Raw genomic sequence first — 19,551 nt, 5'->3', positions numbered from 1 at the left:
TTATAGAGGCGATAGTACCTTTCTGGTTCAGGATACTTTGGGCTTTTGTATATTTCTCGAGCTGTTAGAGGGAATAAAAATTAGTTTGAATGTTAACCCAAGCAAACTTGGGCTCAGCTAGATGATAAGGGCACATATTGTGAGGGGAAAAAATCGTGATGTATTCTTAAGACCAAATATAAGTGAGTCATTTTATTTGCTCTGTTTAAGTGAGTCATTTTATTTGCTCTGTTTACCTGACTCCTTGAAAAAAGTCATTTAACGTCTCTGAGCCTTAGTTTCCAAGTCTCTACAAATAATGTGTAATTGATAAAGTATTCTTTTTTGTTGTATTACTTGGATGTAAAGCTCTCTTTTTAGAGATGAAATCACTATGAAGGATCATGAAGTCTCTTTCTTGTAGTTGTCTTACGGACTTCAGAGAGTGCCAGTGAATGCTTTTGTCTTCGTTGCCCATCTGTTGGAAATGTTGAAGGTGGAGTAGCAACTGGGCATTATATTATCTCCTGGAAGAGGTAAAATTGTATCAGCCCTACCTCTTCTTCATTATTTGTGTTATTCTAATGCCTTTATTATGTGTCATTGTCATTTATTTATTTACTCATTTATTTATTTTTAATAAATTTATTTATTTATATTTAGTTTTGGCTGCGTTGGGTCTTCGTTGCTGCACATGAGCTTTCTCTAGTTGCGGCGAGCGGGGGCTACTCTTCGTTGTGGTGCACGGGTTTCTCATCACGGTGGCTTCTCTTGTTGCGGAGCGTGGGCCCTAGGCACGCTGGCTTCAGTAGTTGCAGCACGCGGGGTCAGTAGTTGTGGTTCACGGGCTCTAGAGCACAGGCTCAGTAGTTGTGGCACACGGGCTTAGTTGCTCCGAGGCATGTGGGACCTTCCCGGATCAGGGCTCAAACCCATGTCCCCTGCATTGGCAGGTAGATTCTTAACCACTGCGCCACCAGGGAAGTCCTTCTCATTGTCATTTAATAGTTGAGAGCTTCTGTCAGCCTGGAGAACAAGCTAGAAGTCACATGCTGTCATTGACCTTTTGTCAAAAACACAAAGATTTAAAAGGATAAACTTTTGTTTGTGTTTGTTACAATTTGTGAACTATTACAGATGCAATTTTAGCCAAATTAATTCTGATGATAGAACCAACCACTAAAAACATTAGGAGAAACTGCCCTTATTTACAGTGAATGGGATTGTTCGCATAGAAAACCCAAGGGGATCAACAAGTTATTGGAATTATAAAGAGTCTCAGCAAGGTTGCTGGATATAACATCAACATACAAAAATCAGCTGGATTTCCGTATATCAGTAATAAACCTGTAGGGAAAATATTTTTAAAATAGGTGTCATTTACATAACAACAAAATGGTAAGATACATAGGAATACATCTAGTAGAAGATGTGCATTACCTTTATGGAGAAAATTATAAAAATTTAAAGCATTAAAGGTAGACCTAAATAAATGGGAGAGATACAAAATAATCTCTGATAGGGTTTGGATAAGATTTAATATTGTAAATTGTTCTATAGATTCAATGCAGTGTCCTTCAGGATCTCAACAACTTGTTTTGTTTTTGTTTTTGTGGAACTTGACACTCTTGATTCTAAAATTTGTATGGAAAGGCAAAGAGGCAGTAATAGTCAAAATATTCCAGAAGAAGTACAACTAGGCAAGGGTACTTGCTCTTCCAGATTCTAAGACTTATTGTAAGTAGTCATCACTATGGTATTGGCTCGGGGAGATGTAAATAAACCAATGGAACAGAAGAGAGAGTCTAGACATAGTTCCACAGATCCACACATGGAAATTACATTTCACAGAGGTAGCATTATAGATCAGTAGGGGAAGGAGGAACTGCTTTATAATGGTGGTAAAGAGTTGGGTATTGACTTGGGAAAAAAATGGGATATCTGCTGTACCACTGTATAATGTATATGAAAATTCCAGGCTTATTAAAGTTTAATTGTAAAAAGCAAAACTTTGTTACTTTTAGTAGAAAAATAAGAGAATCATTTTATGACTTTGGCATAGGAAAGAATTTCTTTAAATAAGACCCTAAAAGTACAAGCCACTAAAATGGATAAATTTGATTTCTCAAAATTGTTTCTCAGTTCATTAGAAAACACCATGAAGAAAGTGAAAATACAAACTGGGGGAAGCTATTTGCAACATCTAAAACTGACAAAGGATTCGAATTCAGATCAAGAACTTCTTCAGATCATAAGAAAAACACAAGTCTCTTAACTGAGAGTTGAGAAAAATACTTGAGTAGGTAGTACAGTGATCAGAAGAAGCTGGATGGCCAGTAAACATAGGGGGAGAGAAGGTCAGCCTTATAAGTTTATCTGAGATTCAGCTGTACTCCCACTACTTTGAAAAAATAAAAAGGTTAGTGCAAAGTTTGTCAAGAGGAGGAGTATAAATTAGAACAATTGCTCTGGAAATATATTTGGCAGTACCAGGTAAAGCTGATGGCTATACCCTGCAGTCCTAGAAAAGATTCAAAAACATACACTAAGGGGACATGTCTGAGAATGTTCATAGCGGCACTACTTACGATAGTTAAAGGTTAGAAAATAAATGTCCACCAACAGGAAATTGGATAAATTGTGGCACATTTGTACAATGGAATATTATATACCAGTGAAAATGAGGGAACCAGAGCTACACCTATCAGCCTATTAAAACTAAATGAAACAAAGCAACTGCAGAATATGAACAAATTGCATATATATAGTATCAGAAAACACGTAAAACATATGTTTCTTAGGGCTGTACGTATAATTTGGAAAAGCATAAAGAAACACGTAGGAATGATAGAAGCCAAATTCAGGCTAGTAGTTACTTCTAGAGTGGAGGTTGGGGGATGCAAGTGGGAAGGGGTACACGTGAAGATTCAGCTATGTTCTTATCTTCTCTTAGGCCAGGAGGTAGATGCATGGTATCTCATGTGTTATTTTCTTGGCATGGCTCAATTATTTTATAAGTCTTGAAACAGTAATTAAGATACTAAAAATGAGAAAGGAAAAATAGGTAATTTTATTTTTAAAAAATTAACTTGTCTTTCTCCCCCCTTGAATTTACCATATTGATGTTTAGTTTAATTCACATGTTTATAGGAATTAAAACAGCATTTTGAAGGTGCTGCTTAATTACTCTGCTGTGTTACTATAAAGACATGTATTTCTTGGGGCTTCCCTGGTGGCGCAGTGGTTGTTGAGGGTCCGCCTGCTGCTGCAGGGGACACGGGTTTGTGCCCCGGTCCGGGAGGATCCCACGTGCCGCAGAGCGGCTGGGCCCGTGAGCCATGGCCGCTGGGTCTGCGCGTCCGGAGCCTGTGCTCCGCAACGGGAGAGACCACAGCAGTGAGAGGCCCGCGTACCGAAAAAAAAAAAAAAAAAAAGACATGTATTTCTTAATGGTGAGAGGTTGGGTGCTTTTGCCCATCAGTGGTTTGCACTATTGTAATAGTGTCACAGCTGTTCCACCTCTACGTACATGCTGTTCGCACGGATTGTCCTCAGCAGTCAGATAGATGCCAGCTGCCCCTGGAGTTCCCACCCTGACTGTACTACAGGGAAAAATATCTGACAGTCTCATAATGTAACTCACTTTATCTCAGTAATGTTGGAATGCCACTGTGTCTACTGATAGTAAAATGTTTTTAGTCTTCAGTTTCTCCTGTGCGTCCACAGTGCAGTTTCAGCAGGGCATGTCCAGTGGTCTGGTGCTCGTCTGGAGATGGTCCTTGGTGTGAGAAGGTGTTTGTGTCATAATGTAAAGCACCGCAGTACTCCCGACATTGAGAACATTTTGCTACCAAAACACTATGTTACGTGGTGTGCTCGTGGTGCAGTTGACTTACATTCTGACGCAACTCCTTACTTCATCACTGGGACCAAAGAGCAGCCTTGAGTTATAACATTTGTTAATCGGAAATCCTCAAAACAAAAATGGGATTGTAAAAGCTCTTCACAAAACTCCTTCCATTAATAAACTTTTAGAAAAGGGATAGTTTATATTTCCTTCGTAATTAGTTGGTGAATATACGTGTTCCCTGGTTTTGATTTATTAACTTCTCACATGAAATGTGGATTTAAAAGGTACCTTTTTCTGCTGTAGGACTTCAGCCATGGACGACATCCCTGTCATCAGCACTGTCATCACTCTGCCACACGTGATTGTAGAAAATATCCCTCTCCATGTGAACGCAGGTAATGGCACTCACATTTTATTTGATCAAAAAAATCCAGTAAGAATATTTATTTTAGCTCCTAAGATTTTTTTTAACTTTCTATTACGAAAAATGCCCACCATTTATAAAAGTAGATTGTGACCAGTCTTGTTTTATCTATACCTCTACACACTCCTACCCTCATTATTTTGAAGCAAATCCCAGATATTATGTCATCTATAAAGATTTCAGTATGCATCTTTAACATTACTGGCTATTTTTCTAAACGTGATCACAATACCATTATCATAACTTTAAAACATAGCAATAATTTTGTAATATGATCGAATTCCAGTATTGAAATTTCCCTAGTCGACTCTGAATGTTCTTTAGTGTGTTTTAAGGTCCCTGCATTGCCGTTCATGGATGTCTAGACTTTTGAAACCCATGGGCAGGCAGACTCCCTCTCCCCCAGGTCCACACCACCGCTTCATCACCTCCTGTGCCACCTCCACCTCCTCTCTCGCTTCCTTGGTGTTCATTTGTTAACGAAACTCAGTGCCTACAGCCTGGATTTACTGATTGCATTGTATCATTTTTTTAAGTGTTTCTCTGTCCCTATAAATTGGTAGTTAGATCTGTTGGCTTGATCAGATTCAGGTTAAAGTTTTTGGCAAGAATACATCACAGTTCCCATCAAGGGGCGCATAATGTCTGTCATTCCATCTTCAGCCATTATTGATATTTAGGGAAATCTTTTGTAGATTTAAAAAATTATTCCTAAAATATAATTCCGCTCTTGGTAGCCAAGACCCCTATCTAAGTCAAATCAATTGTAGAAGGAGACTGATTCTTCTTAGTCTGTTTTATCGGCACCCTGTGGCTATTGTCCAATCAGAGAATTTTCTTATTTAGCAAGAGTGCAGTACTATCTTTAATTTAAATAATCCCATGTCTATAGTGAGATTTATTTACAAAAATAACCCATAGGGGCTTCCCTGGTGGCACAGTGGTTGAGAGTCCGCCTGCCGATGCAGGGGACATGGGTTCGTGCCCCGGTCCGGGAAGATCCCACATGCCGCGGAGCAGCTGGGCCCATGAGCCATGGCCGCTGAGCCTGCGCATCTGGAGCCTGTGCTCTGCAACGGGAGAGGCCACAATAAGAGGCCCGCATACTGCAAAATAAAAGAACCCATAAATGGTGAGCTTTTTTTTTTAAAACCAAGAGTAATGTGTCACCTTTGTCTGCAGATCTGCCATCATTCGGGCGTGTTAGAGAGTCGTTACCTGTCAAGTATCACCTCCAGAATAAGACTGACTTAGTTCAAGATGTGGAGATTTCTGTGGAGCCCAGTGATGCCTTCATGTTCTCAGGTCTTAAACAGGTACAGGTCATATCTCTGGGTTGTTTATGAAGACACAAAAGTATGGCCAGGAAGTGGAAAGCTGTACATTTCGTGTACAAATGAATTGATAAGGCTGACTGTGGTCCCTGTTGTTTTGATAGTGGTGAATCTTCAGTCACTTTTGAAGGTTGATTACAACTTGCTATAGAACTGGGTTAAACGGGCAACCCATTTTGCTTTGAGATCACACATATAGGTTCTTTCTCCGTATAAAACAGGAGTTCACAAATTCTTGGACTACAATAGAATTCCTGAAAATTTTAAAATGTCCCTTTTATTACTAATGAGTTTGTGAGTGTGTGTGTCTTTTAATTTGAGGCCTTGAGGCATGACTACACAGATCAAAGCTTAATTCCCTTCTGAACTATCAATACAGTTTTTAAGAGATTTTGATCTTGTATGGAATTTACTTATCTTTGTTTTGTGTAGGCACAATTTTGTATCTATACATAAAAATAAGTGATTCAGATGTTTTGATTCATCTATTCAAATCAGGGGTAGAAAAGTTCATCAGATTTTTGGGTGGGACACTCTCAGGCAAAACCATGTTGCAGTGAGAATACTGTCCTCCTCTTCAAAGTGGCCACAGAGGGGATCTCTCTTGTGGCCTAGTGGTTAGGACTCTGGGCTTTCTGCCAGGGCCTGGGCTCAATCCCTGGTCAGGGAACTGAGGTCCCGCAAGCTGTGCGGTGCGGCCAAAACAAAAACAAAAACAAAATAAAAAAGAGTGGCAACAGGGACACACCTCAGTGGTCAGTAAGATAAGGATGTAATTAGAGCACAAACTTGTCATAACACCTAGTAGCATCCACCCTGACTCACCAGCCATGCCATGGCTGGGCATGTCCTGAGTGCTGTGTTTGCAGTTAAATGAAAGTAGAATTACACATGAAGTATACTGTAAATCTGTACAGTAATTTAAATTTATAGTGTATACCAAATATAATATTAGCTGTAATATGTTGGTTACACACACACATGTATTATCTCTGACGCAACACGCACCATATGTACTCATTTGCAAATGAGTAAGCTTTTCTTGATTGTTTTGATCTCTTTCACATATTGACTTAAAAATAATTAGATAATGTAAGATACCAAAAATCTTACCTGTTGGTGTTCTTTCCTAAAGTACAAACATCTTTTCTTCCCCTGAAGTTACTTACCTTACCTCAAAGGTAGAGTCCCTAACACAAAACACAGGAAACAATCTGTCTCATGTTGACATAATGTTGACATAATGTTACATAATGTTTACAAAGATGCTTTTCTGCACGTTATCCCATAGCGCCCTGTGCCTATAAAGCCTGCCTGGTCTAAGGCACAGGAAATACTGATCCACCCTGTGGTCCACCCTGTGATCCACCCTGTGGTCCCATTGTTAAGCAGGTACAGCTTGCCTTTTAGATGTTGGTAGAAACTGAGAAATCATGCACATGTTTTTGTTATGTTTGTTAACTGCATGATCCTGACCTCATTAATTCAGCTGTATATTTTGGTATCTGTCTGGAAGAAGGGATAGGAGAGGGTGTGAATATTTCACCAGAAAGATTTAGGTGTCCTGTCATTTGCTAGTAATCTGTGGGTAACGTCGTATAGATATATTTGATATCTGTATTTGATCATCTTTCTCTACAACTTTTGTGATTTAGATTCGATTACGTATCCTCCCTGGCGCCGAACAGGAAATGTTATATAACTTCTACCCTCTGATGGCCGGGTGTCAGCCGCTGCCATCTCTCAACATCAACTTGCTCAGGTTTCCCAACTTCACAAATCAACTGCTCAGGCGTTTTATACCCACCAGTATTTTTGTAAAGGTGAGGCTTAGACATTTTCTGCTTTTTAAATTCACTGTCTTGAAAACAAACAAAAGAAGATGTTTTTTCATGTAAACTTCACTAAGTATTTGGAGACTAACAGGATAGGGCTTTGACTGTTACTGTATAAATTTGGCAATATTGCTATTCATTTCTGTAAAGTTATTATTTTATAGATTTTTTCTTTTAGATTTCTATTTTATAGATATTTTTAGATGTAACTTCAAAGATTTTTATTCCCTTGGGTAAAGGTTTATCTTTCTGGCATCCTTAAACATGGTTTTTCTTTGGCGTTTAGTAAAGTATATTTCTATTTTTGTTTTTCTTTTTTTTTATTTCTTTATTTTAATATTTTGTTTACTTTTTAAAAATATGTTTTAAAATTGTAGTTAATTTGTAACTATTTTTTAATCAAGGGGGCTTCCCTGGTGGCGCAGTGGTTGAGAGTCCTCCTGCCGATGCAGGGGACACGGGTTCGTGCCCCGGTCCGGGAAGAAGATCCCACATGCCGCGGAGCGGCTGGGCCCGTGAGCCATGGCCGCTGAGCCTGTGCGTCCGGAGCCTGTGCTCCGCAACGGGAGAGGCCATAACAGTGAGAGGCCCGCGTACCGCAAAAAAAAAAAAAAAAAAAAAAAAATGGATTAACTTTCTGAATACAGTCCCTGAACTTTTCTGATTCTAACTATGTAATACTACTGGATTTGGGTCTTTTCTGTAAACGATCACCGGTCAGAAACTATACTCTGGTTTAATGTTTTGATTTTTTAACAGTGATACGATTTCCAGGTTCCTTCAGTAAAGGACCCTGTAGGATTGTCATCGCTTTGCCTCGGGTTAAGCCACTCTTGATGCCTAAATTAAGGCTGTTTCTCCAGATAGTTCTGGTTTCCCTTGGTAACCAGAGATACATGAACATATATGAATCCTGTGTGTTCTCTTTTTTTATTGTTGTTGTGTTTTTTTTAAATAATTGATATAGGATCACACTGGGTTTTTTTTGTTTTGTTTTGTTTTGTTTTTTTATTTTTGGCTGCACTGGGTCTTCGCCGCTGTGTGTGGGCTTTCTCTAGTTGTGGCCAGCGGGGGCTACTCTTTGTTGCAATGCGCGGGCTTCTCATTGCAGTGGCTTCTCTTGTTGTGGAGCATGGGCTCTAGGCGTGTGGGCTTCAGTAGTGTGGCATGCGGGCTCAGTAGTTGTGGCTCGCTGGCTCTAGAGCGCGGACTCAGTAGTTGTGGCTCGCTGGCTCTAGAGCGCAGGCTCAGTAACTGTGGCGCATGGGCTTAGTTGCTCCGCGCACGTGGGATCTTCCCAGACCAGGGCTCAAACCCGTGTCCCCTGCATTGGCAGGTGGGTTCTTAACCACTGTGCCACCAGGGAAGTCCCTTGTGTGTTCTCTTTTTATTTTAAGTTTATACCCCCTTTTTGGATGACAAGTTACAATTTCCGTTTTTGTATCTGTCAGGCTTTGGGGAAGCCTTGTTTATATAATCTGGGATTTGGTAAATTGTAAGTTAGCCTGTGTTCATGTATGTGTCATAATCATCCCACCTGCTACCTTTCTAGACTTACACAGTTTTGTTGTGTTTTTCTTTTGCATCTGCAAAAAAAATCATTTTTATTAACCCTCTAAGCTTCTATTCTATACCAAACTTTTACTTTTTTATTTTTATTTTTTTAACATCTTTATTGGAGTATAATTATTTTACAATGGTGTGTTAGTTTCTGCTTTACAACAAAGTGAATCAGCTATACATATATCCACATATCCCCTCCCTCTTGCGTCTCCCTCCCACCCTCCCTATCCCACCTCTCTAGGTGGTCACAAAGCACCGAGCTGATCTCCCCATGCTATGCGGCTGCTTCCCACTAGCTATCTGTTTTACATTTGGTAGTGTATATAAGTCCGTGCCACTCTCTCACTTCGTCCCAGCTTACCCTTCCCCCTCCCCACGTCCTCAAGTCCATTCTCTACGTCTGTGTCTTTATTCCTGTCCTGCCCCTAGGTTCTTCAGAACCTTTTTTTTTAGATTCCATATATATGTGTTAGCATACGGTATTTGTTTTCCTCTTTCTGACTTACTTCACTCTGTATGACAGTCTCTAGGTCCATCCACCTCACTACAAATAACTCAATTTCGTTTCTTTTTATGACTGAGTAATATTCCATTGTATATATGTGCCACATCTTCTTTATCCATTCATCTGTCGATGGACACTTACGTTGTTTCCATGTCCTGGCTATTGTAAACAGAGCTGCAGTGAACATTGTGGCACATGAGTCTTTTTGAATGATGGTTTTCTCTGGGTATATGCCCAGTAGTGGGATTGCTGGGTCATATGGTAGCTCTATTTTTAGTTTTTTAATGAACCTCCATACTGTTCTCCATAGTGGCTGTATCAATTTACATTCCCACCAAAAGTGCAAAAGGGTTCCCTTTTATACCATACTTTTAAATTATTATTTTTTAAATCTCATAATTTTGGATCTCCTGTGTTTAAACAGTGGCCTTTTTGTTTTTTTAAGACTTTATTTTTTTTAGAGCAGTTTCAGGTTCACAGCAAAATTGAGAGGAAGGTACAGAGATTTCCCATATACCGCCCGCCTGCACACAGCAGTGGCTTTTTTTACATTTCCACCTCATCACACTCTAAAGCCATTTCCCTTGCTGTTCCTCACTGTCACGTCTGAGGTTACCCTGCAGGGGAGAAGTCATGACTGGGTTGGGGAGCGGCGGTGGGATGGGTGGTCTCTGATGTCCTTTTAGCTGTTTGACCCTCCGAAGTTTGCTCTTCCTAAACTCAGAAGTATGGCTTTCATCAGCCTGAAAGTATTTATCGATGTACAGACCTCATCGTATTCTAGCCGAACAAACAGAGCTTGTTTGAGATGTGAGAGTTGGTCATGTTGAGGAACCAGCGTTTTGTTCCCATCAATTAATCTCTTTCGTTCCTTTCCGTGAAGTGCTCAGAACACCCAAACTAATCCAGATAAATCTGGTTCCGTCTTCTGATTTTCTTTCACAGTAAACCTCTTCTGGGTGGTGGTGTTTTAGGTCCATAAGGAAAGGTTCCAGAAAAGTAAACCTTCATAAGTTTCAACCTAATCAGCACACCCTTTTCTAACTGCCACGATCCTTTCTCTAAATTTAAGAACCATCTTCTAGTAACTTGACTGCTGCTAAAATCATTGACTGCACTATTCAGAGCCAGCTCCTTTATTAACTGGGAAAACTCAATAATTAAAATTGCTTTACCTGTCACACTAAGGGCAGTGAATGAGGATTACCCTTTTTCCACTTCATGAACAATCACCGACTGAAATTCTACCTCCCGTCATACCTTTATTAAACTTTAGACCTGTGCTATTCCAGTATGGTAGCCACGAGCACATGTGCCTATTGAGATTCAAATTAATTACAACTTAACTTAAAGCTTAGTTACCAGTTGCACTAGCCTATCTCAGGCGCTCAGTAGGCGAGCAGCTAGCAGCACTGATGGGGAGCGTTTCGTCTTCACGGAGAGTCTTGTTGGACAGTGCCGCCTAGAGCACGCTTGGATCCATATTTTTCTTCCTTCGCAAAATAGATTTGTTTTCTTATTGCATGATAAGAAAACAGATTTATTGATCTCTGTCCCTGTTTGTAAAGCTGTGTTTGTTAAGGATTTGACCTGGTGGAGCCATTTATTCTGTTTCTAAAACTAAACGTCCTCCATGAGTCCTACAAATTCCATGACGTATGAAAGACCAGCAACCTGTCCTTTCGTTCATCCCATTCAGATGGCTGTTGACTCACACACACAGGCACACGTGCATACATACGTACATACGTACATAAAGCTGCCCAGCAACAGATCAGAGCGGGGGCGCCCCCTTCGCTGCTCCAGGGAACCCACAGGAGCCAGCTGCTTGAAACACAGCAGTGGGCTGTGGTGCTGAGGTTGCAATGCTAATCTAGTTCATGTCCCAGACACCGTCTCTCGTGCTTTTCCCACAGAGGCCTGCTAACGTACAGCAGTAAAGTAGTCATTTGCAAGAATTTCATTCTTTTAGCTACTCGATGACTCTCTGGGGTGTTGCTGACCTGTCAGAAATTTTACACCTAAAAACAGTCATGATACCTTTTAATCCCTCTTAGTTTTTCTTCTTCTGATGTGATGTTTTAAATTTTTTCAATCACTGAACTTTGAGAAGGGGAAATTTTGTTTTAATTGCTGCTTCAGTCCTTGCAATCTTCGTTGTTAATACCTTAGAGTTCATTGTGAATCACTTTTTCTCAAACAGGAGATTGGGAAGCCTTGAATCCCAAAGAGCTTGCTGTCAGCTGAGGTTTGTGGCCTGCTTAAAGCTCGGGACACAGGCTGAGCAAGGGAGAGAGAGGATAGAGCGTTACCGCTTGAGCAGGAATGGTGGCCATGTTCCCTTTCACGCGCGGTGCATTGATAGATTGGTGGTAGCTGCCAGAACACCGGGTTAAGAGAAAAGTAGTGACGAGGTAGATTCCGCGGGTGGGTGTGATCGGCTGGTGATGTCTGCCACTGGGCACAGAGGGAGTGTGGCAGCACGGAGGCTGTGCCGTCACCATCCCCGGCTCACGTGAAGAAAGAGGGTGGGGGGAAAGGAGGAAAGCAACACAGTTTGTTTGGGTACTTGCACACGTCTATTCTGTTTTCGTGAAACAGTTCCAAGAACGTCAAAATCTCTTCAATTAATAGCGCTACTGTTGCCATTACCATTTTGTAAACCCGTTTTGTTTTCCACTCGGCAGCCCCAGGGCAGACTCATGGACGACGCCTCCATTGTTGCCGCGTGATGTTCAGGACGGGCCTCGGCTGTTCTTACGGAGACGCCGGACAGAAGTGTCTACGTTTTCCGTGGTGAACCGTAGCTTGATTGTGGTGCAAGTTAATCTTTGCTGTTTGTTAATGGATGTTATAGCAACTCTTCAGAGGAACTCATGCTTAAAATATTAGGAAAATCCATCCTCTTTTATAGTTTTCACTAATAAATATTTGAAATCTGTCGGTGTGACGTGAAAGGATGTCAGTCCTTTGTTCCTGTTGAAAGTCATTTTATGGATAGTAACGTCTTTTCGAAGTAAGGGATTTGCACTTGCAGTGGCCGAGGAAAGATAAGCATCTGAAATATGACTGGACAAGGGGAACACGCGCCAGTGTCTGCCCCAGGAAAGTTCTGAATTCAGAGTTGGCTAAACCGGAGGTAAATCCATCCTCATAAATCTAGTCTGTGCTCAGAATACACACACAGGAACCGGAAAGTAGTCACGTGACTGATGCAGAAAACTTCCAGAAGGTTTTAATCAGAGCAATTTAAGATGTCTAAAAAATATCTTTGCTTACCATCAAAACATGTCAGATAGGTTCAGCTTGCAGCCAAAACACGGATCATTTATGAAGCAGGTTTGTATTTATAAGTATGTTAACAAGATCCTTACCCGTCAGTATCTGAACTGCAAGATTCTGATTCTAAGCATAATTCCCTAAACTAAAAGTTTTTGAGACAGGTGCAATGTCTAAATAAGAGATTTTAGTTATGTTGTGCGATTTGAAAAGAACTATTTAAAACTTCTGAAAATTCATGTAAATAAAAATCATATTGTGAAAATCCTCTTTGTTAAAATATCTTAATTTAAAACTACCCCATTTCCCAGAGATTTTATTGTTTAAAAGTATAGGAGTTTCAGAAAGGAAAAGAATCATGTGAATAAATATGTTCTCTTTCAGATATGCTTTTATGTATCTTTTATTTATTTTGCGCTTGTTTGATTTCAGCTTCGTGGAGCAGCTTTTACTAAGAACATGGTTGCAGAGGTATGGTGGGGTATGTAGGACTGGAAATAGATCCGCCTTCTAGAGCCGGCGCTGCGCGTCTGCGGGGAGACTGGGGCGGTGACGGTCTGGGAGGACGTGAATTCCCTGTTATCACAGCTTTACAGGTGGAGACCACAGGAGTTTGTCGGATTGTCTAGGGCCAAATCCCAGCCCTGGTGACTTTGTTCATGTTGCCCTTTGTTTGTCTCTGTTCTTACCTGTAAGATGTGGATGATGGTAATACTACCTCGTAGACTTGGTATGAGAATGATAAAAATTAAATACACAAGAGGAACTGTAAACGAAAATTTCATGAAATAATACTTTCTATATGCTCTTACATTTTATATCCCACTCTGTTTTGTTAAAAATATTCCTGGTTTAACCTGCTGAATTGATTTCATGACTCACTAAGGGGATGTAACCTGATGTTTGAAAAATTCAAAGGTCCATCTCATGCCGTGCTTATGTAATAAAGGTCTCATGTGTTAACACGGCCATCGTCAAACACAGAGTACTCAGTGCGTGTTAGAACGGATGGATCATTGGCGTCCACTTTAAAATTGTTAGCCTTGATGTCAGTGTGATTTGTGTGAGTGTAAATACACCACATAAACAGGTCTGCGCTTTCCCTCAATAGCGTAATCCTTTCTCAACCAGGAATTCTCCCATGTCGTTCATTTTACTGTGAATGTATTCTATTCACTTGTTTTTAAATTGCAAGTCTTAATTCAGAAATACATGAAATCATGATCTTCCTGGGTCCCCAAAACAAAACTGTCACAGTATTGCAGGAGCTGTTGACTCACTGAGGTTACAAGTGTCCAGAAGGAACTCAGAGTCTTTCCCTTCCTGCCTCTGTGGCCTCTGTGCACCAGCCACAGTCATCTGTCCCTCATGAGAGGACCCTGTCTTCTGTCTTAGTACCGTGTTGCCATTTGATTCTCAGTATTACTCCTTACCAGTATTATGCACCACTCAGGGGTATAAATTTTTAAATAAAGCATTTAAAATTTGGAATTTGGGGGAGCTATGTATTAAAGTTTGGCCCCTGATTCTTGAAGGTAAGAGCCGGTGGATAATCAATGTTGCGTGTTACCAAGAGGATGAGGATGATATTGACTTTGGCATAAAATTAATTTTCCAATTTGCTTAATTTTATATATCTGTGATCCTAAAAGTGCAACTTCAACTCAGTTTTCCTCAGAAAGTCTTAGATTCTTTATCCTTCTTTTTATTAAGAGGCTTTCCAGAGCACGGCTCTTACATTGAATTTTTAAAAATGTCTTCACATTACTTGAAAAAAAAAAGATTCTTTACGTTCATTTTCATTCAGTCATTTCTTTCATGGCCCATTAATAACTCCACCCAGAATATTAAAAGCCTCTTTCTTGATACTGTTCTTAACAATACGTGTTAAGGAATCTGAGCTGTAGGGCTTCCCTGGTGGCGCAGTGGTTAAGAATCCACCTGGCAGTCGGAGCCTTTGGTGTGTGACCAAGCTTTGCTCCTTTCCAGTTGCCAGGGCCGTAGGAGGGACGTCATGGCCCGTTACCCCTGTTCTCTCCTTTGTGCCGGCACAAATGCCATGCCACAGCCTTGGCACCGGGGCTGCAAGGGATTGGGTTTGGTGCCCTAACGGAGCCCATGGCTTCAGGACAGGGGTCCCCACCCTCAGAAGAGGGAGTGAGACAGGTGGGCTATAAGATGTCAGCAGAGGCAGGAACACGCGGTGGTTAACGCCGATCTTCCAGGCCCCAGACTTGCTGGTTTTTCATCTTGCCTCCTACTCGCTCCGTGAACGCGGACTGTTTATTTAACCTTCCCCCTGTAAAGCAAGGATGCAGATATCCACACCACTGTATTAGTTATCTGTTGCTGAAGAGCGATGCTACTACACACACAGTGGCTTGAAACAACACGTATTTATTGTCTGCATTTTCCGTGGGTCCGGTATCCAGGTACAGCCCAGCCAGGTCGTCAGCAAGACTGAAGTCAAAGGGTCTGGCAGGGCTGAGGTCTCATCTGAGACTTGACTGGGGGAGGATCCACTCTCAAGCTCACCGAAGGTGTTAGCAAAATGTGTGACCTTGTGGTTGTAGGACCAAGGGACTCATTTTCTTTTTGGCTGGTGACCATAGGCCACTTGCTTTCTCAAAGCCAGCTGGGGGGGGAGAGGCTCAAGCAAGCCAGGCACTGTAATCACACACATGTTATCATGTCCCCTCTGCTGTATTCTAGTGAGTAAACGCAAGTCCCAGGTCCCACCCACCACTCACTCAAAGGTATGGGTGGGGTCATGACACACAGGTATGAACACAGAAGATGGGGGTCCTGGGGTCACCTTTAGAGTGTGTCCACCACAGTGCCTCGTAGGGTTCTCGTGAGGAGGCGGTGAGTTGATGCGCATCAGGCTCTTGGAAGAGGACCCTTTCTCAGGAAGCACAGTGAGTTGGTTGTGGTGGAGCTGCTGGTGTTACCACCATCAGAAGAAGATGCCTCTAACTTGTACTTGCTCTTGGAAAGCCTTTGAACAGTCTTTAGGGAATCTGGGATGACGGGATTCAATTTAAACAAACAACTGCAATAGTTAATAAATGAAATAATTCCAATAACCACTCTCATTTAATTTCATTTTCTTAGTTGGAGATTGCATGGCGAGTGGGAAATATGCAAGGTTTGGAGTTTGAAAAGCAGTGAATTCATAGGCAGCTTTCTCTGCACTACACAAATGTTGGCTGTCATCTTCACTTCTTAAACTGGATTTTACAAATGATTGTTTTTTTTTGTAATTACGAGGTTTAAATATTAAAAAAGTATGTAAGGTACTATAATTGCCACTGTTTTTTTTTTTATTGAGGAGGTATAATTGACATACAACATTATATTAGTTTTCAGGTGTACAACATAATGATACAATATTTGTATGTATTGCAAAATGACCACCACAATAAATCTAGTTAACATCCATCACTAAAAAAAGAAAGAAAAAAAGAATCCGCCCGCCAATGCAAGGGACACGGGTTCGAGCCCTGGTCCGGGAAGATCCCACATGCCGCAGAGGAACTTACCCGTGCGCCACAACTACTGACCCTGCACTCTAGAGTCTGCGAGCCACAACTACTGAAGCCCACCTGTCACAACTACTGAAGCCCGTGTGCCTAGAGCCCATGCTCCGCAACAAGAGAAGCCACTGCAATGAGAAGCCCGCGCACCACAACGAAGAGTAGCCCCCGTTCACCACAACTAGAGAAAGCCCATGCGTAGCAACAAAGACCCAACGCAGCCAAAAAAAAAAAAAAAAATTCTGAGCTGTGATTTCCACATTGGCATTGCAGTGAAAGAGGGGGTGCTTTCAAGGACAAAACAAGTGGAAAAGTTAAGGTTACTCTTGTAATGGGGAGGGTCTGTGTAGTCCCAGCACACACCTTACCTCTTGACCTAAAACCCCAGAAAAGGCACTGAAAGTGTCCCAACTCCTAGTGTAAAAAAATACTTGAGATGGGTTGTGTTATTTAACGGTTGAGTGAATAAATAGTAATGACTATAATTGTCAAGAAGCAGTTAGGTGCAGCATTAGTGATTAGAGATTGCTGAATGAACACGATACCGAATAGAAATGTGCACTTTCTCTTGCTTGTGGATTTGTTCTGAAACATTTCTACCAAGGGCTCCTCAAGCCATCCTGTGGTGAGCCCCATCACCATCTTCCTTTTATTTTAGCCAACGATGCCATTCTCAGACACAGCTACTAAAGAACTGCATACAATTCACCGAATGAGTATGAAATGCCATGTTTTCATGCATGAGAAAAGAAATTTGTAGTTTAAGTATATTCAGGTTCTCTTCGAAGGTCATATTTATGAGAAACTTTCCCTTCCACTCAATTTACTTGTGCCTGAGAACAAAAGAGAAAGTGATCACCGGGCCTTTTGTGTCTGCTTTCTGAAGCGTGTTTTACCAGAGGGGAACATGTAACCAAAGTCAACCCTGCCAGGCACCCCTGCATTTCAGGTGACATATACCATGCAAGTGACAGGTCGAGCCATGTTTTAAATTGTTTTCTCCCCAGTCGTTGAGAGGATGCAAAACTCACAGCCACCTTGAAGTAGTTTTTCATTTATAGAATACGCCCTTACCCAGAATGTATCAGCCTGCCTGGCAATATGAGAACTGGCAATATGTTTATTAGGTTGGTCAGGATTTCTAAACCATGTATATTTCCCAAATGATAATTACTGATATTATTGAGGGCTACAGTGTGCCGGGCAACTTTGTTCTTACCTCATTTAGTACTCATAAAAGCCCACCGTGGTGTGGGTACTGTTATTATCCCCATTTTGAAGATGTGGAGACTGAGGCACAGAGAGGTTAAGTAACTTGCCCAATGTTCTGGTTATCACTGCAAAACAAATCATCCCAGTACTTGATAGCTTAATGCAGCAATTATTTTTTATGGTTTCAGTGGGTCAGGAATTCAGGAAGGGCTTGGCCGGGTAGTTCTGGTTTGTGGTCACTCAGGCAGTTGCTCATCTGACAGTAGCTGGAGTTAGGATAGTGGGGATTGTGAGAACGAGGGAGCTGAAGCAGCATGGGGCTAGCCAGGCATCCCTCCATTTAGTCTCAGGACCTTCCCATGTGGTCTTTGGGCTTCCTCACAGTATGGCGGTCTCAGGGTAGTTGGATGCTTACATGGCAGCACAGAGCTCCAGTGTGGGTGGTCTAGCCAGCAAGGAGGAAGATGCATTGCCTTCTATGACCTGGCCTTGTATATCACATAACATCACTTCAACTATGGTCACAGGCACATTCACATTTAAGAGGAGGGAATATAAACCCTACCTCCTGATGGGGAAATGGCCACATTCTAGAAGAACAGGGGGGACAGGAGAGATCATTGCAGTCATCTTTGGAAAATACAATCTGTCCTACCCAATGACACGGCAACTGGTGGAAGAGCTGGGATTCAAATCAACGCACTGCCTGCAGAGCCCACGTGCTTAACCACTATGCTACACAGCCACCACTCTAATGCTGCCAGTGTTTGCTCCTAAATAAATGAGTTTGGGCTAAATATGGATTTGATGACTGAGGCGTTATGCATTCTGTGAATTAAGACCTGTTCTTGGGACTTCCCTGGTGGTCCAGTGGTTAAGACTTCATGCTTCCGGTGCAGGGGACGTGGGTTCGATCCCTGGTCAGGGAACTAAGATCCCACAAGCTGCGTGGCGCGGCAGAAAAAAAAAAGAGGGAAAAAAGACCTGTTCTTAAGTCTATGGCAATAAAGCTGTTGACAATTCAATTACACATTGAATTCCAAGAGTTTATCGAGCGCCTGCCATGGGCCAGTTTCTGTGCTGGTTTTGCTAAAACATAAAGGAATCCTCTTCCTGAAGATCAGTGGTCCAGCAGGAGACACTGGCATGAAAACACATTCCACTGCCATGAGATTGCTGCAGTAAAAGTGGGTACAAGACTGGTGAACTGATGGGATGTGTGGGAATTGCTTTAAAATCCTCCAGAAGACAAAAACAAAAAACAAACCAGGTTGGGGAGAAGTGGATGAAACAAGATTTTTTAAATGTTAATCATTGTTAAAAGTGGGTAAAGGGTGCCTGGGGGCTCTACTTTTGGATATGTCTGTAACTTTCCATGATAAAAATAAGTAAATAAAAGATACAAGGTAGAAAGGAACCCCAGTGGAGGTGATTATAGGGTTTGAGTGATGAAGCAGCAGAGAGGCACGGCTTCCTCCAGAAGTGACCCTGGAGTTGTTTTCATGATCGTCATGAAATTACTCTGTTTTTCTTGTATGGGAATGTGTTTCCATCATCCTTGAACAGATCCTGTTATGTGAGCTGGGTTTGGAGGGCACATAAAATTTGTAAAGTAAACATATCAGGGAAGAGCTTTGCAGGTGATGAAGGGGTGCTGGCTGGCGTCCACACCAGACGGCCCCCAGGCTCACCAAGCGTTCATAGTGTAGACAGACCTGTCCAGCGCTGAGTAAAGCTGGCTCTGCTTTTCCTACCCGAGAGGTTCCTATTCAGTGATAAGAGAATTAGGGGAGGCCTGAAACTCACTTACAACTGAAAGAATGCTTGCTGCTGTCAGCACCGCTGCTTCTGGAGGGCAGGGCTTTTTCTGTTGGAATTCGAGGATTTTTGAACGAAGCGCGTCTTCTTGTTAGTTGTCTAATGCTAATTAGAGTATTGAAGAATTGTAGCTTGAGAAATCTTTGACTCTGGGTGATAATCAAAAACCACTGTCTCAGCAAAGGACTGAATCCCAAGTGCCAAATTTAACAGGAA

At 41.7% G+C, this 19,551-nt stretch overlaps 1 protein-coding gene across 2 annotated transcripts in view; it reads left to right on the top strand.

Moving 5' to 3' along the window:
- The window catches only part of TRAPPC11 (trafficking protein particle complex 11), a 41,199-nt gene extending 28,047 nt beyond the window's left edge, over positions 1–13,152 (top strand). For both annotated transcript variants that reach the window (XM_029226511.1, XM_029226512.1), the window contains exons 26-30: positions 404–515; positions 4,133–4,224; positions 5,436–5,569; positions 7,243–7,410; positions 12,178–13,152. In XM_029226511.1, coding sequence (XP_029082344.1) covers positions 404–515; positions 4,133–4,224; positions 5,436–5,569; positions 7,243–7,410; positions 12,178–12,222 — 551 coding nt within the window. In that variant the 3' untranslated portion in view covers positions 12,223–13,152. The remainder of the gene's footprint in view (positions 1–403; positions 516–4,132; positions 4,225–5,435; positions 5,570–7,242; positions 7,411–12,177) is intronic.
- The last annotated feature ends 6,399 nt before the right edge of the window (positions 13,153–19,551 follow it).

This window comes from Monodon monoceros, unplaced genomic scaffold, assembly GCF_005190385.1.
Source record: "Monodon monoceros isolate NGI ecotype Baffin Bay Population unplaced genomic scaffold, NGI_Narwhal_1 Super_Scaffold_17, whole genome shotgun sequence".
Taxonomy (NCBI): domain Eukaryota; kingdom Metazoa; phylum Chordata; class Mammalia; order Artiodactyla; family Monodontidae; genus Monodon; species Monodon monoceros.
Note: the sequence above shows the minus strand (reverse complement) of the source record. Positions and strands in the feature narration are given on the sequence as shown.